Below are 25951 nucleotides of genomic sequence, written 5' to 3'. Positions count from 1 at the left end.
AGACTGCTTACCTGTGGATCCCACTCCTTACATGCTAACTTAACCTGGGAAGGCGCAGGGAGCTTCACTGTGGCTCTGCACACTCAGTAGGATGTGCTTCTCATGAACAGAATGAACCAAAGGACACGTTCTCCTCCTGTCACTGGAGAAGGGCCTTCGGCTCCTGTTTGGGATGTGACTACAAATTGATTTTTAATTAATTTGTATCCATTCATCCACTCCATTCACATTTATTGAGCATCTACTAAGTGCTGGATACTGTTCAATCTATTCAGGTATGATGTATTTGTGAGTTGTAGGTAGTTTTCCTTTGTTGAGGTTTTTAAAGATTTTTCATCCCCAAAGAGACCCTACTATTTTCCCCCAATGCATTTTAAAACCCTTTAACACAATAAAGTACTAGTTGTTTTTTTTTTAAATAAAAAACAAACAAACTATAAAGTAATTTATTTCAGAGGCTGAGGCAGCACCCTGGGAGCAGCCGAGTCCTGGGACATGAGCTCTCACTCTCTTCCTTCTCACAAGGTTATTACCACTGGGGACCAACTTGGAGCTTTACTCAAGGAAAGCGATGCAGCAATGGGCAGATATTCCCCAATCACCAAAGGCCACCGAGCACCCTCGGAGGGTCCGGCACCTCCCTCCTCCCTAGCTCAGGCTGCCATGGCTGCTCCTTGAAGGATCACAGGTTGTGTCCGGCCCAGGTGGGATTTCAGGCAGAGCTACAGCATCCTGCCAGCTGCCCTCCCAGACAGGGAGGTCCATCACGCTCCTTAGTGGCCTCAGGTCCAGGACACCCCTGATCAGTGCATCCTCATGGGGGATGCTCAGTGACTCTGTCACTTGCTTTGACCTGCACAGCTGAAGCAACAGTTCTGTTTTTGTCTGTTTAAAATAGGAACATGGCAAATGACACTTGGAATTTACCTTAAATGCATTTTAGAAGTGGCTCTGAATTTCCATCTGAACTGAATCCAAATCCAAGCCATCCTCACATTGGGCATTTGCTTTTCACCCATGCATGATGCTCTGTTGCAAAAAGAAGAGGAACAGGCTAGCTTCACCCCGTCTCTCTCCAGCCACGTCAGTCCTTCGGGAAATCTTCACAGAGCAGCCAGGATTCAAACCATGCCCTTCACGCCCAGCTGCTACCCTGGCCTCAGCTTCCCTCCCCTTCCTCTTGTTTGGGCACTTCATGGTCAAACCGCAGCAGGAGTGCTGCTGGGAGTCAGGCTGCTTCGTGCCTGGGCTCAAACCTCCAGTGGCCCGATCTCACACAGAGAACAAGTTGCATGGCCTTTCTGTTTTCTTTCCAATGCCCCGTGTCACTCTGAGCCGTCTTGTTCCTGTTGCCTGACTCATGTCTAACTACTTTCCACCTCGTCCACTCTACTCCAGCCCTGTTGGCTCCTTGACATTCCTCAGACCTGCCAGGCACACCCCGACCTCAGGATGTTTGACCAGCTGTCGTCCCTCCACCCTCCCCAGACATCTGCCTGGCTATGCCTTCACCTTCAACTCGTTCTGGTGAGGCCTGCCCTGACCACTGTATTGAAAATGATGGCCTGTCTCTGGCATCTCCAACCATTCCCTGCTTTCATTGTCTACACGGCCCCACACTCCACCATTGCTTATTATCTCCCCTGCTAGAAGGCGGGCTTCCTGAGGGTTGGGTTTTGTCTATTTTGTTCATGGATATAGCCCAAGTGCCTACTATAGTGCCTGGCATATAGTAAAGATGCAATAAATAAGGCTCCATTCATTCATTTGTTCAAGAATGACTTATCGAGCATTCACTATGTGCCAGGCAGTGGGCTGGTGCTGGGGATACACAGGAACACAGGCCAGATGTATTCTGAGGGAGTGGACTGACAACACATCTAGAAAGAAAGAAGTCAATAAGAAAATGTGGATGGCTACAAATACTGAGAAGAGAGCAGAGTGAGCGCCTGGGTGTCTGGGGAGGTCTGGGTTAGGCACGGTGGCCAGGGAACACGCCGGGAGGTGGTGGCATATGAGTGGAGACCTGGAGAGTGAGAAGGAGCCAGTTGTGGAAGCTCTGAGGAAAGAACATTCCAGGCAGAGAGAAGAGCAAAATCCCAGGCCTGGAGCTGGGGCTGAGCCCGGCCTCTTCAGGAGACCTAAAGAAACCCAGTGAGCTTGGAGCTCCAGAAAATCAGAGTGAGTAGGCGGCAGTGATGAGGCAGATCCTTGCAGGGCGGGCTTCCCATGCCTCCAGGCCTTGCACACAGCACTTAGTGTCTCTGAGCCCCAGTCTCGTCACCTTTTGCTAAGCAGCCATCGTACCACTCATCCCCAAGAGAGCTTTGAGGACTTGATGAGACGCAGCATGCAGAGTGACCAGCACGGTGCACAGCCTGCAGCAGGCATGCAACAGAGGGCACCTCAGGATGGGAAGTCCTGTAACTCAGTAATGTCTAGGGGCAGTGGTCCAGGACAAGGAGCGTGTAATCCTTCCATCTCTCCTTACAGTTTCCTGCCCGGCTCTGAACGCCCCCGCAGATGGCAGAAAGTTTGGAAGCAAGTACTTAGTGGATCACGAAGTCCATTTTGCCTGCAACCCTGGGTTCCGGCTGGTCGGGCCCAGCAGCGTGGTGTGTCTTCCCAACGGCACCTGGACAGGGGAGCAGCCCCGCTGTAGAGGTACCGTCTCTCCTTCCCATCCCACTGCGCTGGACCCATCACAGCATAGCAAGGGTTTGCTGCATAGAAAGGGCCATTGCTTGGAATATTTTCTGCTTGGTTCTTTAGTCATTCCTCAACCATCGAACAGCAGCCAATGTACCCGATCACTCACCTCCATGCCGGGTTGGCGCTGGTATCTATCTATATGAGCTCACTATATCTTCATAATAATGTAGTCTTGTTTGGCATATGGCGAAACTGAGGCACACAGAGGTTAAAGAACTTGCCCAAGGTTACACAGCTGGGGGTGGGGGGCACTATTAAGATGCTTCACACTTGGACACTCTGACCCCAGAGTCTGCGCTCCTTCACACCACTCTCTGCTTTGGACACCAGTGACTGGTTCTTATCAATGTGAGGGCAAGAAGCTGTCCATGGGTTGGGGAAGGGACCAGAGGAAGGCACTGAAGGACGATGCTCCTGTGGCTGCTCCATTCTGGGCCTGCAGTCTTTCTGTGAGGCTGCTGGTATCCTCTGGAGCTGAAGACACTCCTCAGGTGTCCTTTCTGTCTGCACTGGGACTTGGTATCAACAGGCTCCAGGAGAGTCCACTGTGAGGGGGAGGCATGAAAAAGCTTCTCTCTGTGCTAGGTTTAAAAACAGCACTTTTTTGATATAGAGGAAAATCAGCCTTGGCACAAAAAATCTGTTGGCTTTTCAAAAACCCATGGTCAAAAAAATCTTGGCTACCAGTCACCAGTCATTTTCAGAGCAAGGTTCGTGGGACATCTGCTGAGGCAGAATGTCCATGGTTCTAGCCAAAGAGTTGAAGGAGCAACACGGACATTATATAAACAAGAAGATTGCGAAGAGCAGAGTAAAGAGAGGACTTTGTTTTTGTTTTTGTTTTTGTTTGAGACAGAGTCTCACTCTGTTGCCCAGGGTGGAGTGCAGTGGCGTAATCTCAGCTCACTGCAACCTCTGCCTCCCAGGTTCCAGTGATTCTCCTGCCTCAGACTTCTGAGTAGCTGGGACTACAGGTGCCCACCACCACGTTCAGCTAACTTTTGTATTTTTAGTAGAAAAGGGATTTCACCATGTTGGCCAGACTGGTCTCGAACTCCTGGCCTCAAGTGATCCGCCTGCCTTGGCCTCCCAAAGTGCTGGGATTACAGGTGTGATCCACCGCACTTGGCCAACAGAGGACTTTGGATGCTTAAATTACTTGAAAATATAGAAGGACTCCAGAAAGCATGCCATCCCTAAAGATGAGGATGGATTGCCATGAGAAGCTGAGGGCAACCAGAACCACATTTACAATTTAGGCTTCTCTTTCCTAACCTCTGGAAAGAGTGATGATGGTTCAAAGGTTGATGACCAGCTCTTAGACCCACCTAGGAACCAGCCAGGAAATACAAGTCATGTAACATGCAAACAAAACAGCGGAAATGCCAGTATCTGGTATTTACTTACTTGACTCTGAAAGATCTCAAGCCAGGTTAAGCACCTCCTGGGTGATAAGCCATGGAAGGGGAAGTGGGTACACACAGATATTTCATTTTTATTGCTTTGGGTGTCAGTATTTTTAACTTACAGATTGAGTTACAGATCCCGGTTGGTTTCCTTTTTGGTCTCCTCAGCATTTTAAGGACCCATCTGCATTGCCACGTGCAGTCGCTCCGGTGCTTCTGATAGCTGCCTCGTCCTCTCTGGGGTGCACCCCCGCATCTGATCTGTCCACCCCCTGCCATGGACACCTGATTGCAGTTAACTCCTGGCCACCACAAACAATGCCGACAAGGCCTTCTTATCCCCCGATACTGTCTCTGGGTTGTGTATCTGTGGCTGGAGGGGCCTACTGGCTTCCGGCTCGCTTTGAACTGAGCACTGCCTGCCCCCTGGCAGAAGGGCTGCACCTGCCCACGCGCCCCCAAGCGGTGCTGCAAGTGAAAGCACATCTTACTTATGTGTGTGCTGTTTTTTCTTGCTTGCTCAGGTATTATCCAAATATTCTGTCCTCAATGGCGACATACCACAATGCACATCGTGTGATTAAAACCAAAAGATGAGTTCATCAGAGAAGATAGCAGAAAGGCCTTTTTAGGCAGATACATAACAAAACACTGGAGGCCCAGGAACATAGTCTTAAGAAGTGACTCAAGCAAAGGAACAAGTAGTTACTTGACAAAAGTGGAGACCCAAAGCCCTCCCCACAGTCCATCTCCATCCTAGCGACTGGCCACGAATACCTTCCTAGAGGCTCCTGGGGATGTCCGCCAGCTTCCTTCTTGACCTTGGGTGTTTAGTTATGCCTCTGCATCTCCATCGCTGCAGCGGGACCCCCTCAATGGAAAAGAGGGTTCTGCCGCATCGTGGCTTGTGCCGTGATCTCAAACATTCAAGTGCTCCTGAGTCACCCAGGAAGCTCATAAAAGACAGATTCTGAGGTCTCAAAAGACCTACCAAGTCAGGACCTTTATAGATGAGTCCCAAGACATCTGCATTTTTCATATGTTCCCTAAGTAATACTGCTGTTAACAGTACCACTTGATTTGTTCTTGCAAATGCCAGAAGCAGAAAATATATTGAAAATGTTGAAGTGCTGATGCATTTTGGGCCCAAATCAGTCAGAATGACTGCCAGCCACAGGCAGAACAGTAGACTGTGCGTGTGTCATCTCTGTCCGGGGAAGACACCTGTTACGCTCACTGCTACTTGCCCCGATGTTTTGGGAAGGCCAACCCAACTCTTACAAAGATCAGAGCCCCCAGCCCTGCCGGGCAGACTTCCCTTTCTTGAGATGTAGAGGACAGACTGCCTGGAGGACCACGGTGCAGGGCAGACGGTCCCACTTGCCAGGCGGCCAGCAAGCCTAGTGACCTTTCCCATGGTCCTGAGTCTTGCCCTTGGATGTACCAGCCCATTCCAGATGCACCTTGTGCTTGTCTCTTATCTCCCCGTAGCCTCCTGCATAGCCGTTTTTCCTTCTTCCCTGACCTCCACACCAGAGAGCCGCATGGTGCAGCCCAGCTTGGGAATGTCTACTCGGGCGGCATGTGCTATTGAAAACTTGGGAAGGACTGACCCAGGGAACAAGGTGGTGGCCAGTCCAGGATGAGATCTTAGATGGAGATTTTTCTTCTCCTGAAGCATAGATGGGGCCTGGGCATTGACCCCATGGTGGTGATTGGACAAAAATACTCATGTGTTGCAATCAAGCTGCTCCAGCAGCTACTGGCCACGGCCCCTCCTAAGTGAGTAGACGGTGCCTGCGCCGACACTTCTGTTCTCAGTAGGAATTGATGTGATTCATGGATGTTGTCTCCAGCAAGAGCCTCAAAGTGGTGCCAGCCAAACCTGCCAGGAGGGAGAAATAGTGCTCCTGACTGCTGTTTGATGACCAATTGTGACAGTATTAAGGGTGTGGACGGGACACAGGCTGGAATTCAACAGTCTAGTGACCGAACCTAGAAACTTACCAGCAACCACTGAGCACACCCACTGCATGTTCCAAACCACCAGTCGTGTGGTCACCATGTGTTATGACCACAGTGGGGGCATAATCTTCTTAATTACAGAGAATTCATTTCAAGGCCCAAAATATCAGTGCCAGTGACAAATTTGGCAGTGCTGTCATAATTGTCCCTCACTCCAACCCTAGTCAGCTACTTGGAAAGACAGTGATGAACCCAACTTGGCAGGGAAGGAAATTACACAATCACACCATTAAAAAACAGCAGGCAGGCCAGGAGCAGTGGCTCACACCTGTAATCCCAGCACTCTGTGAGGCCGAGGCAGGCGGATCACCTGAGGTCAGGAGTTCAAGACCAGCCTGGCCAACATGGCGAAATCCCATCTCAACTAAAAAATACAAAAATTAGCTAGGCATGGTCGTGGGCACCTGTAATTCCAGCTACTTGGGAGGTTGAGGCAGAAGAATTGCTTGAACCCGGGAGGCAGAAGTTGCAGTGAGCCGAAATCACACCACTGCACTGCAGCCTGGGCAATACAGCAAGACTCTGTCTCGGGAGAAAAAAAACAAAACAGCAGGCAGAGGTGGACTCCAGAACTCCAAAGTGGAAAACAGCCACTTGGCTTTCTCCATTTCTCCATTATTTTCATTGTTTCCTCCTTCTTTCTCTGAAGGCCATGTTTTTAAGATGTAAAGCTTTCTGAACTGGGAACCATAGCTGAAGATCTTGTGCCTTTGACAATGTGGGTAACCAAAGAAACAAATTTAAGAGATATAAATACCGTTGTCACTTATAATCAGGCTGGTGAAAAGGAATCTTTGTCAGTCATCCCCATCCTTTATTTTTAACCTTCATTATTTTATTCAGCCAAGTTTTACTGAGAACCAGCCATGCACAAAGCACTGTGCCAGATGCCAGGGACCCAATGCCGAATCCCACAGACACCACGCCGGCCTCTGGGGTGCACAGGCTAAGAGGAGGCAAAGCAAAGCAGGTAGCCACACACCAAGGGAAGCGAGCTGACGTTTGTGGTGAGGGCCACATATGACCTAACAAGGGACAGAGTCAACAGCATGGGGCAAGGAGCAGTTGAGGGCCTCTGAGCAGGGGACAATGACACTGAGATGAAAAGAGGAATGGGATCTAGCCAGGCAAAGAGCAGGTAGTTGGACAGCACAAGGCAGACACTGTTTTAAGAAAAGGAAGGAGGGGCCAGGCACGGTGGCTCACACCTGTAATCCCAGCACTTTGGGAGGCTGAGGAGGGTGGATCACGTGAGGTCAGGGGTTTGAGACCAGCCTGGCCAACATGGTGAAACCCCGTCTCTACTAAAAATACAAAAAGTGATCTGGGCGTGGTGGCGGGCGCCTGTAATCTCAGCTACTCGGGAGGCTGAAGCCGGAGAATCGCTTGAACCTGGGAGGCGGAGATTGCGGTGAGCTGAGATTGCGCCATTGCACTCCAGCCTGGGTGACAAGAACAAAACTCCATCTCAAAAAAACAAAAAACAAATTAAAAAAACAGTAAAGAAAAGAAAAGGTGACTGGATCAGCTGAAGTCAGGAGTTTGAGACCAGCCTGGCCAACTTGGCAAAACCTCGTCTGTACTAAAAATACAAAAATTAGCCGGGTGTGGTGGCACGTGCCTGTAATCCCAGCTACTCTGGAGGCTGAGCCGGGAGAATCACTTGAACCCCGGGGGGCAGTGAGTCGAGAATGCAGTGAGTCGAGATCATGCCACTGCACTCCAGCCTGGGTGAGAGAGTGAGACCCTGTCTCAAAAGTAAAAAAAAAAAAAAGAAAAGAAAAGGAAGGAGCATGAGCAAAGACCCCCAGGGAAGGGAAGAATTTGGCACATTTGAGGAAATGAAAAACCAAATTATAGAACCTTGTTGCTGGAGATTATATGAGCTGAGAGTGAGCCAGGCGAGGTGGAGAGATGTGCAGGCCAGCACTGTAGTCATGGGCGGTGCAGGTGATGGGATTTTAGTTCTAAGCCAAATAAATAGGGTTAAGACAAGTGTCGCTGCTGCATAGAGAATGCATTGGAGATGATAAGAATGGAAGCTGGGAAGACACATAGGTGGCTATTGTAGAAGTCCAGGGGATTGTGGCAGCAGAGATTCTAGGTATTTTTAGAGACAGAACTGATGGAATTTGCTGTTGTGAGCCAGGAGGAGAAATCAAGGTTCCCAGACTCAGGCTTGGATGACGGCATGCAGGGTATCATTTACAGAGATAATGAAGACTGAGTGATGGATGTGGTTTGTTTTTAAGCAACTCGTGTGTGGGTCATGGATCAGAATTCCATTTTGGACATATTAAGTTAAAATGGCTGTGCGACAGACACCCTAGTGGATATCCATTCATTCCACCCTAGATGGGTAGACATCGTCTGGAGCTCAAGGCAGCAGAAGGGTTGGAGATACCCAGTTGGGAGTTATTAGCATAAGATAGTACTGAAATCCCATGGGCAGTGGTAGGAGGACCTGCAAGGAGAGGGTGGAGACAGAAATGTGACTCAGGCAGAGATCTGCAGGGCACCGAGAAGCCAAATGGAGAAGGAGGAGGGCGAAAGGAGACATGAAGGGCCCGGAGAGGCAGACTTTGGGGAGGCTGAGGAAAGCAGGGCCAGTGGCACTGGATGGAGTGTTTGGAAGGGCATTTTGCAGTGAGAAGGGAGCAGAGCTTCAGTCCATCTTATCTTCTGTATCATGAGGCCTTTCCCCTGAGACCTTTAAAAAAAGGATTTGGGTAGAAAGAGCTGCCTTTTAAATATATAGTAGCCACTCAATAAATAGTTACCGAGTAACTGACTGGCTGGATGATTTACTAAATGATTAAATGAATGAAAAAAGATGAATTTCCTTCTAGTCTTTTATCTAAGCACATACATCCAAGTCGCACATATTTAGTATCATCTGTGTATAGATATTAACACAAGCAATTCTCCATTACCTTTCATATTAACGTGAGCAACTCTCCATTACCTCTTCTTTCTAAACCTAACTCTTTATGATTAGGAAACACTTCCTCGTAAGGGCTATTCTAGGCCTTATTGAATGACCTCTCTATTGTTTCCAGGTTTTCTTTCTTTTTTTTTTTTTTCTGAGATGGAGTCTCGCTCTGTTGCCCAGGCTGGAGTGCAGTGGCTGTATCTCGGCTCACTGCAAGCTCCGCCTCCCGGGTTTACACCATTCTCCTGCCTCAGCCTCCCAAGTAGCTGGGACTACATTAGCTGGGACTACAGGTGCCTGCCACCTCGTCCGGCTAGTTTTTTGCATTTTTTAGTAGAGATGGGGTTTCACCGTGTTAGCCAGGATGGTCTTGATCTCCTGACCTCGTGATCCGCCCGTCTCAGCCTCCCAAAGTGCTGGGATTACAGGCTTGAGCCACCGCGCCCGGCCGTTTCCAGGTTTTCATAATTACAAATAATGCCAAGTTAAGCATCTTAAAATATTTTTTCACTATGGAAAGCTTCAAACACACCAAACTACAGAGAATAGTAGAATGAACTTATGTACCTAAAATCCAGTGATTAACACAGCAAATTCCTTAATATCATCAATATCTAATTAGAGTAAAAATTCCCCCAATTGTCTCACACTTTTTAACACTTTCTTTGAATCAGGGTCCAAATCAGTTTTATAACTTAGAATTGGTTGATAACGTCTCTTCTGCCTCAGCGAGTGTCACTGACATCCTCATTCTGATGTCTGTCTAGTTAGAGCAATTTCCTGAGTTTTCCCACTTTCAAAAAGTGTGCAGCTTTTTTACTGGTTGTTAGTTTCATTGGCTATAAAACACCTATCTCACATTTTTCTATTCTTGAGTATCTTAAATATGTCACCCTGTGTCATCTGTTTTAAACTGATGCTGTTGTGCTATTATATTGGTCTTTTTGCCTGAACACCCCCAAAATATTTATTTTTTTCTTTAACATTCAGTCATTTGATTAGGATCTGTCTCAGTGCCAGCCTTTCTGGGTCAGTTTTCTCAGGTATAGAATTCACTTTTTCTTTTTCTTTTTTTTTTTTTTTGAGGCGGAGTCTCACTCTGTCGCCCAGGCTGGAGTGCAGTGGCGCCATCTTGGCTCATGCAACCTCTGCCTCCTGGGTTCAAGCGATTCTCCTGCCTCAGCCTCCCAACTAGCTGGGACTACAGGTGCCCACCACCATGCCTGGCTAATTTTTTGTATTTTTAGTAGAGATGAGGTTTTGCCATGCTGGCCAGGCTGGTCTTGAACTCCTGAGCTCAAGTGATCCACCCGCCTCAACCTCCCAAAATGCTGGGATTACAGGTGCGAGCCACCGCACCTGGCCCTAAGTTCATCTTTTCAATAGGAAGTTTCAGTTTCTGGGATAGCCTGCCCCCATAGGAACCTCCAAAATTTTCCAGGGCAAAGTCTTAATATTAAGGAGACTTTAAGGGGAGGAGAGTCCAAACTGGGCGCAACAAGGAAAGTAGGTCCAAATGAAAGAGATGGTCGTCCAGACAAAAGTGTGAAGGAGGCAAAGCTGAGACAGCGTGAGGCCCTGTGTTTGCTCACATTGGAAAAACAACAGAAGTGAGAATTTCAGAGTCATGAAGTTAGCAAAACTATATGCGAAAACTTATTTCACTTAATTATGAGTAATGGAAAGGATTCTTGACAAATCCCATCGAAGCTATTATAAGAAAAAACAGTAAAATTTCTATAGGCAATAAAGAAATGCCGGAAAGGCATGCCCATAAAACAGATAAAAACTATAACCTAGAGTATCACAGGCAAAAGAAATGTTTAAAGGATAAAAGCAAGGAAAGAACAGTTTAGATAAAAATGACAAAACACTAAAAAATGAGGTGACTGGAAAAATGGAAGACTAGAAATGAGTTGACAGAACCCAGGAAGGAATTAGAAATAAAAGAAAAAAGTCAGGAAGGAATTAGAAATAAAAGCAAAAAGTTCGGTCACACATATAAGATCCTTAGCTAGGCTTCATGCAAACAGTAAGTGCTCACGAAACAGCAGATGAAAGCAGGATTATCATCTGGGCTGTGGCTTGCCAGCCCCTGCCATGCACTTGACTGAATGCCACAGCCTGGGACACACATGGGTGTGATGACAACTGTACTTCAATCAGGACACACAGGGGGTGCCGGGCTGGACATCAGGCCATTGGATGCCTCTGACTGCATATCATGATAAGAGATAAAGACAGTCTGAATGCAGCCTGTCTAGAAATGAATATGCTGGGCGGATCCAGAGAGGCAGACAGAGTGCACGGTCCTGGGCCACCTGTGCGTTTCTCTGCTGCGCCGATGATCCCCAACCCCCATCCACACGGTTCAGGTACAGGTCAGGCTCAGTGCCTTCTTCCGGCGGGCAGCAAAGGAGAGACCACAGCACTGGCCCTACTGGGGCCAAGCTACAAGATACTGGTGTTCACATTTTCTGGCTCTCTGCTCACTTCACGGCCTCGTGATCTGCCCACCTCCAGACTATGTTGGTGGGTAATGATGGAGCTGAACAATGGAAAGAAACAGCAACCCCGAGCCCTAAGCAACCCCAAGCATTTGTGTAGTCATTTCAGACACATTCCTAGAAACTGGTCATCTGCAAACAGGCTGTACGAGGGACAGTGCAACCAGGCTGAGGTTACTGAGAAGCTGAAATGACTCCTTCTGTAGGGATGAGCGGCATTCGGGCAGTCTGTCTTTTTGCAACAAATAGAAACTGTGTGAGAGTCTAATGATATCCCAAACTCCAGGAGGCTTAAGGAAAGCCTAAGTCCTTCCCATTCCACCCAAAACAAGCCTGTCGTTCTCATTAGGAGCCAAGCACCTGTTTCTTCCTCTTGATAGACATGCGGGAAAGGCTGCGTTTATGCCAACAAGGAAGTGTTTTCCGTTGTCTTTCTGAAGATGATATGGTCAAGTCAGTGAACTGACAAGCCTCTCTCTGATGGAAATGGCCTATTTCTGTGCACTAAAACTGGGCTTAGGGAATTCATAACAAGCACATGTGGCCGATGGGGTTTTGTTTGTTTGGTTGGTTGGTTTGTCTTGTTTTTGAGACAGAGTCTCATTCTGTCACCCAGGCTGGAGTGCAGTGGCGCGAACTCGGTTCACTGCAACCTCCGCCTCCCGGCTTCAAGCGATTCTCCTGCCTCAGCCTCCCAAGTAGCTGGGATTACAGGCGTCTACCACCATGCCCAGCTAACATGTGGCCTCTAGGTTTTAAAAGAATCATTTTTTTCTAATTAAAAAATGTATATGTGATTATTATGGGAAAAGGAAAGAATACAAAAAATTATAAAAGAGCAAAGAAAAATCGCCTGTAAGCCTACCACTCAGAGAAGAAAAGTCTTTTGAGCTTTTTAAAATAACAGTCTCTCTCTCCAAAGACCTTTTCCACAGAAATGCTGTGTAGATGAGCAAGGAACATCTCCCTTTACCAATGTTAAAGAAATGTCAAAAAACTCTTACCTGACTCCCAACCTAAAAATCCCCTAGATTGGGAATGTGGCCCAAGAAGTTTCACTGTTGCCACCTTTGCTTGGTCAGCATTTCTTCTGCCAGCAGAACCACCTTTTCTTTCCAGTGTTCCCATCACATCCTGCAAAATTAGCAGCTATTGATGCAGGTCCACAGTATTGATGCAGGCTTCTGGGTGGGAATTCGGAGAATTCGTTTTCCCCAACCCTGGACATTCCAGTGGGCCAGCCCTCCCCTTTATAACTGCACTGAATTTTGTTCCTGTTTAAAAGTGTTTCTCCCAGGTGCTGGCTGATGGAGCAAAGGGTTCGTGGGTTGCAGGGCCTGACTCAAAGGCAATGCAGATGCCACCTCTGTCTGGCTACAGCTGTCTACACTGCACCTTTGCGAATTAGAAAATGGTGCCTGTGGGCGGAGTATGGCCAGGTCGTAGGCCAGCTCCTGCACGCAGAGCCTCAGGTGGACAGTGTGTGCCTGGGTGCAGGGCCTGCTGAATGGAGATGCAACACGGCTGCATATCAGCCCCATCGGCCCCCTGGCAGCTCTTGCAGGTGCAGAGGGTGGAAGGAGTGGGTGGCGTCAGGTAGAAAGTGAGAGTTATCCTACAATGTAAAGGAAGTTACCCCTTCATTGGTTTTTTTAAATTGTATTTGTTTTAGACCTAGAACTCACATCCTTATATTTGAAAATTATTTATCTTCCTAGATATCAGTGAATGCTCCAGCCAGCCTTGTCAAAATGGTGGTACGTGTGTAGAAGGAGTCAACCAGTACAGATGCATTTGTCCTCCAGGAAGGACCGGGAACCGCTGTCAGCATCAGGCCCAGACTGGTACGTAGCCACCGTGGGATTCGGTGAGGACATCCTGCTGTGGGGAGAGGAGGACCCTAGGCATAGCTCACCGAATGCGGACATGTAGGGAGCTCGGTCCCCCTCTCAAAGATGGAGCTTTTCCTCTCTGTTTCACATCCATCGATCCCTCTGGTTTTCTAAGGTGGTCACTTGACAGAGCTTAGCTCTTTGATGCAACCAGAGTTCTGATCCTTCTTATAGTAGAAAACACGAGTGCAAGAACTGACTCCCAACCTAAAAATCCCCTAGACTGGGAATGTGGCCCAAGAAGTTTCACTGCTGCCACCTTTGCTTGGTCAGCGTTTCTTCTACCAGCAGAACCACTTTTTCTTTCCAGTGTTCCCATCACATCCTGCAAAATTAGCAGCTATTGATGCAGGTCCAAGTATTTTGAGAGCTGGATAACTATACATTTGACTGGTTTTGAGATGATTATTCACATCTTGAGTCTCAACCTATCTTGACCCAGAAGATCTAAGAAGTCACGTGGTGCCAGGTTTTGCATATGGCAAGAAAATCCAAAGATAAGGAATCTGTGGAGGATGGACAGGGGTTCCCGCACCATGCTGCAACCAAGATCTCATTCAGCCCCAAAGATGTCCTATTCCTTCGCCAAAAAATCTGATGTGTGATGTCTGTTTGTCTTTATTGCTGTATGAAATATTTGTGGGGGGAAGGGACATTGGGGCCAGTGTAGTGTCCAGTGGACAAGAGCTTTATCAATACTTGTGATCCTGGCACTGGACCCAGCCCAAGGTCAGGTTTAAATAGTGTGCCAAGAGATTTGCTGCTTCATGTGCCTTGATTCAGTTCAGCTGAGTCAGCTGGCTGGGCGCTTTCTCAGAATGAGGCTGTCCCCCCGAGCTCAGTGGCCCCTTATAGCTCCTGTCCCTGGGACTGCTTTCTATGGAAACTGAGGTCAGAGACAGGGCCTTCTTAGATACCTCACGGCTCCTCCCCTTGTTTACAAACAAGAGGGAAAAAGAAATAGGTTCCCTTTCACCCTAAATACGCCAGTCCTGGTCACTGAATGTTCGAAACCCCACTCTTTAGGGTTTCCTCCCACTGTGGGAATTTTTTTTTTTTTTTTTTTTTTTGAGATGGAGTCTTACTCTGTTGTCCAGGCTAGAATGCAGTAGCACCATCTCAGCTAGCTCACTGCAACCTCCGCCTCCTGGGTTCAAGTGATTCTCCTGCCTCAGCCTTCCGAGCAGCTGGGATTACAGGTGTCTGCCACCACTCCTGGCTAATTTTTGTATTTTCAGTAGAGATGGTGTTTCACCATGGTGGCCAGGCTGGTCTCGAACTCCTGACTTCAAGTGATCTGCCTGCCTTGCCCTTCCAAAGTGCTGGGATTACAGGCGTGAGCCACCATGCCTGCCCAAGCATCTTTAGACAATTGTTGCTCAGGTCCAGGGGGGCCTGTTATAAAGTGTCCCCATGACCAGAATCTTCCCCAGGAATGGGCAGGAGGGGAAGCAAGCAGGCACAGCCAAAGCCAGCTCCTATCCTCATAGTCTCCATGAACAGCCATCACACACCTAGGCTCTTGCTCACTTTGTCCCCCAGCCTGACACCTTCCTTCCCATCAGCTGGCCCATGCCTTTCAGCATCCCTCCAGTTCCTTTTTTAAAAATCCATTCACCCTATTTTTTATTATGATAAAATATATATAACATAAAATGTACCAGTTTAATCGTTTGTAACTGTACAGCTCAGTGGCATTAATCACATTCACATTGTCGTGCAGCCATCACCACCATCCAGCTCCGGAATTCTTTTTGTCTTGCAAAACTGAGCTTCTGTACCCGTGATGGGACAACTCCCCATTGCCCTCCCCACAGCCCCTGGTAATCACCATTCATTCTTCTTTCTGTCTGTGTGAGTCTGACTGCTCGAGGGACCTCATCTAAGTAGAATCATGCAGGATTTGTCCACTTGTGTTTGATTCCCACCAATCCTGGAAAAACTTTCAGAAAAATAACATTTTTTCCTGATTAGAAATATAATTTGGCCAAGCACGTTGACTCATTCCTGTAATCCCAGCACTTTGGGAGGCTGAGGTGGGTGGATCATTTGAGGTTAGGAGTTTGAGACCAGCCTGGCCAACGTGGTGAAACCCCATCTCTACTTTAAAAAAAAAAAAAAAAAAAAAAAAAAAAAAAAAGCAGGGTGTGGTGACACGCGCCTGTAATCCCAGCTACTCAAAGGCCGAGGCAGGAGAATCGCTTGAACCCGGGAGACAGAGGTTGCAGTGAGCCGAGATTGTGCCGCTGCACTCCAGGTTGGGTGACACAGCCAGACTGAAGGAAGGAAGGAAGGAAGGAAGGAAGGAAGGAAGGAAGGAAGGAAGAAGGAAGGAGGGAGGGAGGGAGGGAGGGAAGGAAGGAAGGAAGGAAGGAAGGAAGGAAGGAGAAATTTATGTTCTTGGTAAAAATAAAATATGTGAACACTTTAGAAAAGTAGAAGAAATACAAAAAAGAAAAGAAAAGAAAAGAAACAAACAAAACCAGGAACAAAAAATAGTGGTCCATGAACAGACCAATAACGAGTTCTGAAATTGAATTAGTCATAAATAGTCTACCAACCAAAAAAAGCCCAGGACCTGATGGATTCACAGCCGAATTCTACCAGATGTACAAAGAAGAGCTGGTACCGTTCCTATAGAAACTATTCCAAAAAATTGAGGAGGAGGGACTTCTCCCCAACTCATTCTATGAGGCCAGAGTTATCTCTATACCAAAACCTAGCAGAGACACAACAAAAAAAGAAAACTGCAGGCCAACATCCTTGATGAACATTGATACAAAACTCCTCAACAAAATACTTGCAAACCAAATCCAGCAGCACATCAAAAAGCTAATCCACCATGATCAAGTAGGCTTCCTCCCCAGGATACAAGGTTGATTCAACATATAAATATCAATAAATGTGATTCATCACATAAACAGAACTAAAAGCAAAACCACATGATTATCTCAATAGATACAAAAAGGCTTTTGATGAAATTCAACATCCCTTCATGTTAAAAACTCTCAACAAACTACATATTGAAGGAATAGACCTCAAAATAATAAGAGCCATCTATGACAAACTCACAGCCAACATCATACTGAATGGGCAAAAGCTGGAAGCATTCCCCTTGAAAATTGGCACAAGACAGGGATGCCCTCTCTCACCACTTCTATTCAGCGTAGTATTGGAAGAGTATTGGAAGTCCTGGCCAGAGCAATCAGGCAAGAGAAAGAAATAAAGGCATCCAAATAGGAAGAAAGGAAGTCAAACTATCTCTGTTTGCAGATGACATGATTCTATATCTAGAAAATCCCATAGTGCCGGCCCAAAAGTTCCTTCAGCTGATAAAAACTTCAGCAAAGTTTCAGGATACAAAATCAATGTAGAAAAATCACTAGCATTCCTGTACACCACCAACAACCAAACTGAGAGCCAAATCAGAAAGACAATCCTATTCATAATTGCCACACACACAAAACTAAAATACCTAGGAATATAGCTAACTAGGGAGGTGAAAGATCTCTACAATGAGAATTACAAAACATGGCTCAAAAATATCAGAGAAGACAAATGAAAAAACATTCCATGCTTATGGATACAAATAATCAGTATCATTAAAATGGCTACACTGCCCAAAACAATTTATAGATTCAATGCTATTCCTATCAAACTACCAAAGACATTCTTCACAGAACTAGAAAAAATTATTTTAACTTGCATATGGAACCCAAAAAGATCCCAAATACCCAAGGCAATTCTAAGCAAAAAGAACAAAGCTAAAGGAATCACATTACCCAACTTCAAACTATACTGCAAGGCTACAGTGACCAAAACAGCATGGTACTGGTACAAAAACAGGCACATAGACCAATGGAACAGAATAGAGAGCACAGAAATAAGGCCACACATCTATGACCATCTGATCTTTGACAAAGCTGACAAAAACAAGAATGGGGAAAAGACTCCTATTCAATAAATGGTGCTGGGATAACTAGCTAGCCATATACAGAAGGCTGAAGCTGAACTACTTCTTACACCATAGACAAAAATCAACTCAAAATGGATTAAAGAGTTAAATGTAAAACCAAAAACTACCAAAACCCTGGAAGACAACGTAGGCAATACCGTCCTAACAGAGGAATAGGAAAAGATTTCATGACAAAGATACCAAAAGCAATTGCAACAAAAGCAAAAATTGACAAATGGAATCTAATTAAACTTAAGAGCTTCTGCACAGCAAAAGAAACTATCAAAGAGTAAACAGACAACCCACAGAATGGGAGAAAATATTTGCAAACTCTGCATCTGACAAAGGTCTAATATCCAGCATCTATAAGGAACTTAAATTTACAAGAGAAAACAAACCACCCCAGTAAAAAGTGAGCAACGTACATGAACAGACACCTCTCAAAAGAAAACCTACATCCAGCCAACAAACATATGAAAAAAAGCTTCATATCGCTGATGATTAAAGAGATGTAAATCAAAACTATCTGGTGTGAGATACCATCTCTCACCAGTCAGAATGGCTATTATTAAACAGTCAAAAAGTAACAGATCCTGGAGAGGTTGTGGAGAAAAGGAAACCCTTATACACTGTTGGTGGGAGTGTAAATTAGTTCAACCATTGTGGAAAGCAGTATGGTGATTCCTCAAAGAGCTAAAAGCAAAACTACCACATGACCCAGCAATCCTGTTACTGGGTATATACCCAGAACAACATTAAACATTCTACCATAAAGACACATGCACTCGAATATTCATTGCAGTAAATAGCAAAGACATGGAACCAACCTAAATGCTCCTCAATAACAGACTGGATAAAGAAAATGTGGTACATGGAGCCAGGTGCGGTGGCTCACGCCTGTAATTCCAGCACTTTGGGAGTCCGAGACGGGCGGATCACAAGGTCAGGAGATCGAGATGATCCCGGCTAACACGGTGAAACCCCGTCTCTACTAAAAAACATATAAAAAAATTAGCCGGGCATGGTGTCGGGTGCCTGTAATCCCAGCTACTCTGGAGGCTGAGGCAGGAGAATGGCGTGAACCCTGGAGGCGGAGCTTGCAGTGAGCCGAGATCCCACCACTGCACTCCAGCCTGGGCAACACAGGGAGACTCCACCTCAAAAAAAAAAAAAAAAAAAAAAAAAAAAGAAAGAAAGAAAATGTGGTACATATACACCATGGAATATTATGCAGCCACAAAAAAGAACGAGATCATGTCTTTTGTGGAAACATGGATGGAGCTGGAGGCTACCATCCTTAGCAAACTAACGTAGGAACAGAAAACCAAACACTGCATGTTCTCACTTAATAAGTGGGAGCTAAATGATAAGAACTTATGAACACAAAGAAGGAAACAACAGACACGGGGGTCTACTTGAGGGGTAGGGGAGGAGGGAGAGGAGCAGAAAAGGTAACTATTGGGTCCTAGGCTTAACACCTGGGTGATGTATACAATCCCCTGTGACACGTATTTATCTATGTAACCTTCACATGTTGAAGGTCTTCAAACCTAAAATTAAAAATAATAAAATAAACAAAAAATACACACACACACAAACAAAAAATAGTGGCCCACGGTTTTAAACTCGTGATCACTGTTAGAATTTTGGGGTATTCAAGTATTTTTAAGTGAAAACGTGGACTTGCCCTAGCTGTAACCTGCATTTTCATGCACCATTCTATTCGAGTGCGCTTCCTGTCCTGCGTTCCCTTTGGGTGGGCCCTGGACGGGTCGTCTGGGTTTGTGGTTAATTACTTGTCTTTCCTTTCCCTACTCCAGAGTAAGCTCTTTGAGAAGGGGCTGTACCTCCGTCTTGGTTCTGCTCCCGGCCCCTACCCAAGGTTGGGCCCACGGCAGGTGCGCCAGGGCCCGGCACTGAGCGTGTCTTCTCCCCGCAGCCGCCCCCGAGGGCAGCGTGGCCGGCGACTCTGCCTTCAGCCGCGCGCCGCGCTGTGCGCAGGTGGAGCGGGCTCAGCACTGCAGCTGCGAGGCCGGATTCCACCTGAGCGGCGCCGCCGGCGACAGCGTCTGCGAGGGTAGGCGCGGGCTCCGCCAGGACACTGGGGACAGCAGCGGGAGGACATGGGGCGGGGAAGGGGCTCTCACCCACCGTCCTCCTGCCGGCACGGGTGGCTTCCTGGGCGCGGTCTCAGAAGGCCTGGCCACTTTGCATTATAGGTAAGTACTGACCTAACGATTGTTAGAAGGCTGCTAATTCATAGAAATCAGAGCTCGCCCCACCTCAGAATCTGGTCCAGCCTATGCCCAAGCCACACGCGCTTGGTTCAGGAGAGGCTTGAGACCCTCCATCCCCTCCGTCCTGGCTGGAATCACATCTACGGGTGGCAAGGAGGAACTTAAGTCGTTGTGTTGGTAGAGAGGGCCCGGAGCTGGGTAGGGGTGTGGGACTCATTCCTTGGTCCTCTCTGGGCTTAGCTTTCCTGACGGCTCAGTTTTGCTGGGCTCTCCTGATTACCAGAGTTCTCTCCCCAAACAACGCAAAGCAGGAGTTCAAATCTGAGATCTGGTCAGTTGGTGCTAATGGCCTCATTTTACAGCAGCAGAAAGGAGGCCCTCTTACTCCATTCCCAAAGATAAAGAGAGTTAACACGGGGCTGTTAACCCATCCCTGCTTTCAGGGAATAGGCTTGATTTGCCAGCCTCTGCAGAGTCTCCCCAGGTGTCTTCAGCCTAAGACAGAGATGCCCTTCTAGGGCCTAGCACGTGAACTCCCTCTCACTCCTCCTTTTAGCTCTCTGGGCCCTCGGCTTAGGAGAAAGGGAAGTACACCTGCTCCTCTTGCGAGTGCTTTGCTGGGGGTAGGGCATGGCGGCTGCCGGAGGCCCAGCCACTTAACTGCAGCTGCCATTGCTTCCAGGAATTGAGGCATGACTGTTCTGGGTCACAGCAGGCAACACCTGCTACATGGCTCGTGGAGTCACAGCGCTTCTGTCCGCAGATGTGAACGAGTGTGAGCTCTACGGGCAGGAGGGGCGCCCCCGGCTCTGCATGCACACCTGCGTGAACACCCCCGGTTCTTACCGTTGCACCTGCCCCAGCGGATACCTAACCCTGGCCGACGGGAAGAGCTGTGAGGGTGAGTGAGGCTACAGAGTGCCGCCTGCACCCGGCCACCTGCTGCTGTGGTGAACCCTCAGGACCTCACAATCGGGAGTGAGGTGGTTAGGAGAGTCACAGTTTCAGATACATTCGATTTTGAAAAAGCCACCAACCAAAGGGCTTCTCAAAGGTCAGGCCACATCATCATCTACATAAATAGGAAAATGAATTCCTTAACCATCCTGGCAAGTAGTCTTTTCCAACTTTATTCCAGTAACTGGGTTTTTTTTTTTGTTCAAGGTCTGGTCACTTCCACCCACTCAACAATGCCTTCAGCTAGGGCTGGACCTAAAGGCAGAGTGGCCAGGTGGTCACCCATGTCATGTAATCTGGAGGAACCCATGAGGCTCCATGACCCTGTGTGACCCCCTGTAAGTCCACCTCTGAAAGGGGCAGCACCTTACAGGCACTTATGTCTACGGCACCAGCCTTGTTTGATGGTAGCTGAGGACAAGGGAGGCGGAGCACCCAGGGAGGGACAAGAGTCGGGGGCATCACTACCCCTGGCTTGAGGGGTACAGGAAGTGAGGGGGCTTACCAGCACCTGATAGATTGTGGCCATCAAGGACACAGCCACCATCAGAACCACATCCGGGCAGGTCAGGACTCCTCAGGCTGGGTCACTATCATTTGCCAACCCCAGCTGAAAACCAGTCCGCCTCTCAGGGAGGGCAGAGAGTGGGTTGGGGGGCAGGGGTGCAGATGGAAAATAACTGGCTCAGGTTGCACCCCAGTGCTGAACCCTGTCCATCAGCAGTGGCTTCCTGGAGGACCGGGTTGAGGTTTCTGAGGCTGATTCCTGGCAGAGTGGGAAAGAGCATCTTAAGTTGGCAAGGAAAGTCTGCAGCAGGGGTGGGAGGCACCTAAGAGGGCAAGAAGGATGTGTGCAGAGTGGATTGGTTGTAGAACAGAGAGGCTGAGAACCCTGGCAGCAGTCACCATCGTCACTACAGGACAAGTCCCAGGGACCCTGGGTGCCTAACAGGAAGCCTCCTGGGTTTCCCCACCTCCACTTAGGGAACATACAGATGCCAGTTGATGCAAACATGCTGAATCTCCACATGAGCTGAGTCAGAGCACACATCTCAGGCCTGAAGCCCAAGCGGCATCATCCTGACCCTTGACCCTCAAACCACCGTGCTGCAGTGGGCCTTTCGGGGGGAGGACTGGCTCTGCTCCTGCAGGCACACCTCACACCAGGAGGGTGAACAGGCCCACCTCCTCAGCTGGACTCCCCCCATGGAAACAGGACACAGAGGGGAGCCCCACTGGCTCCAGGCAACAGCTCTGACCCACCAAGGGAGAATGGGAGAAGAGAGGGGCAGAGGGCTCCTCCATGGGCTGACGTGGGAAAGTGAGGGGAGGGGTGGCTCCCCGGTGACATCCCCTTGGGGCCCTGCTGCAGGGCTCTGAGGAGCGGGTGACCTGGGGCTGGAGCAGGAGAAGGCATCCAGATAGCCACCCACACTACCTCCCTCCCTCCCACAGTGCTCACGAAGGGCCACCTAGGGTTGCTCGGGGTTGGGAAGGATGGCCTCCAGCTGGGGAGACTCTCTGGATGTCTGCAAAGGGAGCAGAGAACGCATACAAATCATGATATTGAGGTGTCTGCATTCGGCATGGGGTGAGGCTGGGGAGGGAGACTTTCTGGAAGATTATAATGTAAAAAAAATTTAAAAAAATATATGTGTGTATATATAGATGAAAAATAGCAGCCATGGAGGGTAATGGGGCATTTGGGCTGAGAAGCAGGCAGGTCTGAGAGAAATGTTGTGACCAGTAACACTCACCTGGTGCTTTCCACCACCCCTGCCACCTGTCATGCCCCAGGGAAGGAGGACACGATCCCAGGGAGGGGCGCTCCCTGGCATTTCCTCAGGGCCTTGATTCCACACAGTCCAGGAAGGCAGGCTTTCTGCTTTAGGAATAAGTGCCGGGAGCAGGGAGCACCACGTTGCAGGGCCTGCAGGGCATCTCCTGTGGTTCTGTCTGCAATGGAGGGAAGGTCAGGGAGACGCTCACCCGTTGTATGTCCCATATCTCAGATGTGGATGAATGCGTGGGCCTGCAGCCGGTGTGCCCCCAGGGGACCACGTGCATCAACACCGGTGGAAGCTTCCAGTGTGTCAGCCCTGAGTGCCCCGAGGGCAGCGGCAATGTGAGCTACGTGAAGACGTCTCCATTGTGAGTATCTCCAGGGCGTGCACACCCTCACCCAGGCCTCCAAGTGTGGCTGGGCTGGATGCCTCCTAGAGGTCCTTGGGAGACAGTATAGTTATGCCATAGAAAGATGAGAGGCCGGAGGCTGGGAGGCTGGCTTCTCTGAATTGCCGTTTCCCCTCAGTGGTTGCATTTAATGCGTTGCTGCTCTGGAGAAATAAGAACCCCATTCCCCATGGGACTAATGTACTAAGTGCTCTCCTGCTACATAGAGGATGATGGGGTTGCTGCCACCCCAGAATGGCAAAGCCAGGGCAGGCCACTGGAGGGAAGAAACTGTTGGTGACATTACCCTGATAAACCCATAGCAGCCCAGGAGACAGGTATAGATCACATGGATTTGGGAGGTAAAAGCATTCACAGAGCCAGGAACTGTAGACTCCCTTGAGTTACCCTGCATATCCCATGCAACCTGCATTATATCGCTCTGCTTTTCCAATAGTACTGGACGATTCTACATCTAGTAACTGCAACTCTTAAACAGCAAGTAGAGCTTTTTTTTTTTTTTTTAAGTTGAGAGATGGACCTTTAAGGGGAATAACTACAACTATCACAAAGCACATACATTTTCCTCTCAAAAAGAGATCACAAGAGCCCTAGCATTGTCTTTAAAATGAAGTAACAGCCATAGAAGGTAACTTAATTATTTGAATTGCTGTTGAGTTAAAGCAGATTAGAAGCAGCAAGAAAGTTAGTGGGACTGAAGCATGGCAGTTTGGAGAGAGAGAGAAGACATCAGAACCTTCCTCATGGAGTCACTTGGTGAAGGGATGGGGAACCTGTCTGTTATGGCCTCCGGGGCATTCGACCAACAGCTGGATGTGATATTTGACCTACATAATCATGATGCTACAGAATCACCAAATATGCTAGATTGCGTTTGTCTTTCATGTTTAACAAGATAGAGAAATATCAAAAGCATTTCCACAAGAGCCTGTTTCCAAATGATTAAGGAAAACAGGGCTTCCTGCTTTCAGAATACACGTGATGGCCAGGCGCGGTGGCTTACGCCTGTATTTCCAGCACTTTGGGAGGCCGAGGCGGGTAGATCACTTGAGATCGGGAGTTCGAGACCAGCCTGGCCAGCATGGTAAAACCCCGTCTCTACTAAAAATACAAAAATTAGCTGGGCGTGGTGGCGGGCATCTGTAATCCCAGCTACCCAGGAGGCTGAGGTGGGAGAATCACTTGAACCTGGGAGGCGGTGGTTGCAGAGAGCCGAGATCATGCCACCACGCTCCAGCCTGGGCGACAGAGTGAGACTCTGTCTAAAATAAATAAATAAATAAATAAATAAAATACATGCTGCTGTGTTTAGGAAGTTCACCATATACCGTGTGGGAAGCACCGCATTACACGATGTTGCTGACTAACTGCTGAGGTTCTACCATTACTGAGGGAGGTCGCAGCCCATGGAGAAAGGGCACCTGGTTTGAATATCAGCATTGCCATCGTTATTTAATATTCCCAGGCTTCATTTTTCTGTAAAAATGATAATAGCATAAATAAATATATATGTACACACATACACACGTACACAGGTGGGCAGGGAGCACCAATGAGCAGGAACAGAAGCAGCAGCGCTTCCTTTGCCATGCCTGACACCAGCTACATTCACTCGCCTGCAGCTCCATAGCTCCTGGGTGAAGGACGCGTCGCTGGGAAAGGCCATCTAGGTGACCTCTGCAACAGGGCAGGTGGGCAGCCGGGTCAGAGCAGCCCCTCATGAGACTCCCCAAGGCTGACTGCCCCCATTTTGCCTCTCTGCTCCAGCCAGTGTGAGCGGAACCCCTGCCCTATGGACAGCAGGCCCTGCCGCCATCTGCCCAAGACCATCTCCTTCCATTACCTCTCTCTGCCTTCCAACCTGAAGACGCCCATCACGCTCTTCCGCATGGCCACCGCCTCTGCCCCCGGCCGAGCTGGGCCCAACAGCCTGCGCTTTGGGATCGTGGGTGGCAACAGCCGCGGCCACTTTGTGATGCAGCGCTCAGACCGGCAGACTGGGGAGCTCATCCTCGTGCAGACCCTGGCGGGGCCTCAGACGCTGGAGGTGGACGTCGACATGTCGGAATACCTGGACCGCTCCTTCCAGGCCAACCACGTGTCCAAGGTCACCATTTTTGTGTCCCCCTATGACTTCTGAGGGTACACAGGAGCACCGGGGTGTGGAGATCTGACCTCATTTCTCTTCCCCGAAGGCTCAGCTTCGGGCCCTGACTGCGCGGACCCTCCCGCCTGCTCCCGCCCTCTCGCCAGTGCACCCAGGCTTCTAGGCCGGCGTTGCACGGTGTCCCATGGAATAGCACAGAAGAGCAGCCACAAAACTCAACCTGCTGCCATCACATTTTTTTTTTTTTTTTTTTCTGCTTTGAGGCCCTTCCCTTAGATTATGCACTAACTTTCTTAAACCTTTTTCATTCAGGGGATGGGGGCTTTCCAAAATGCTGTGCAAATGGCCTTGTGAGTTTGAACGGCTGGGGAGAGAAAAGCTGGCAATGTGTGTGGGATGACTATCAGCCCTTCTGCATTTTTATAGCCAGGCTTGCTATGAATGAGGCCGTTCTAGTCGTGCGGGGGGCCTAGTCATGCCTCTGCCTATGTAGCATAAGAAGTGGAGTCTCCTCCCGTGACCCACAGCACGTTGTTCTTACCTGCCTTTTCCTCTGTGACATGCCTGCCTGCCTTCTCATCAGAGAGCCACAGGAGGGCCTTAAACCCCCCACGCAGATCCTTCTAGACCAAGGACCCATTGTTAAAAGCATGGATTCTGCCTGAGTTACTTCCCTTTTGAGAAATCATATCTCAAATACATAACCTGGTAATATAACTGGAAAAATAAAAGCAATTGCTCCTTCCTGCCCGCCTGACTTCTCCCTGAGCATGAGACAGCCCACTTCCTTCTAGGAGGGGATGGCTGGCTCTCTTCCTGTCTGGGTTGGATACACTGGAATAAATGAGTCAGAGAACACAGAGGTGATGTTTGGGACTGTTCCACAATATAAATTTGTTTTGACCACATGGGAGATGGGTAAGGACAATACCTGGCCGTGGAGAGTTTAGGAAAATGCTTGAATTGTCATGGATTCCATGGCCTTTTGTTTCTGATGAATTCACTACAGGGTGACGCCCTCCAGGTGA

General features: G+C 48.4%; 1 protein-coding gene across 3 annotated transcripts in view; it reads left to right on the top strand.

The window, feature by feature from the left end:
- FBLN7 (fibulin 7) overlaps positions 1–25668 on the top strand; it is a 48262-nt gene extending 22594 nt beyond the window's left edge. The window contains exons 3-8 of one of the 3 annotated variants that reach the window (XM_008008385.3): positions 2494–2664; positions 13301–13426; positions 19369–19506; positions 20430–20567; positions 22636–22774; positions 24584–25668. In XM_008008385.3, coding sequence (XP_008006576.2) covers positions 2494–2664; positions 13301–13426; positions 19369–19506; positions 20430–20567; positions 22636–22774; positions 24584–24956 — 1085 coding nt within the window. In that variant the 3' untranslated portion in view covers positions 24957–25668. Of the gene's footprint in view, positions 1–2493; positions 2665–13300; positions 13427–19368; positions 19507–20429; positions 20568–22635; positions 22775–24438; positions 24542–24583 lie in introns of those variants that run through there. The other 2 variants (XM_073023157.1, XM_008008386.3) reach the window with 2 other exon arrangements.
- Positions 25669–25951: the final 283 nt, after the last annotated feature.

This window comes from Chlorocebus sabaeus, chromosome 14 (assembly GCF_047675955.1).
Source record: "Chlorocebus sabaeus isolate Y175 chromosome 14, mChlSab1.0.hap1, whole genome shotgun sequence".
NCBI classification, from domain to species: domain Eukaryota; kingdom Metazoa; phylum Chordata; class Mammalia; order Primates; family Cercopithecidae; genus Chlorocebus; species Chlorocebus sabaeus.
Note: the sequence above shows the minus strand (reverse complement) of the source record. Positions and strands in the feature narration are given on the sequence as shown.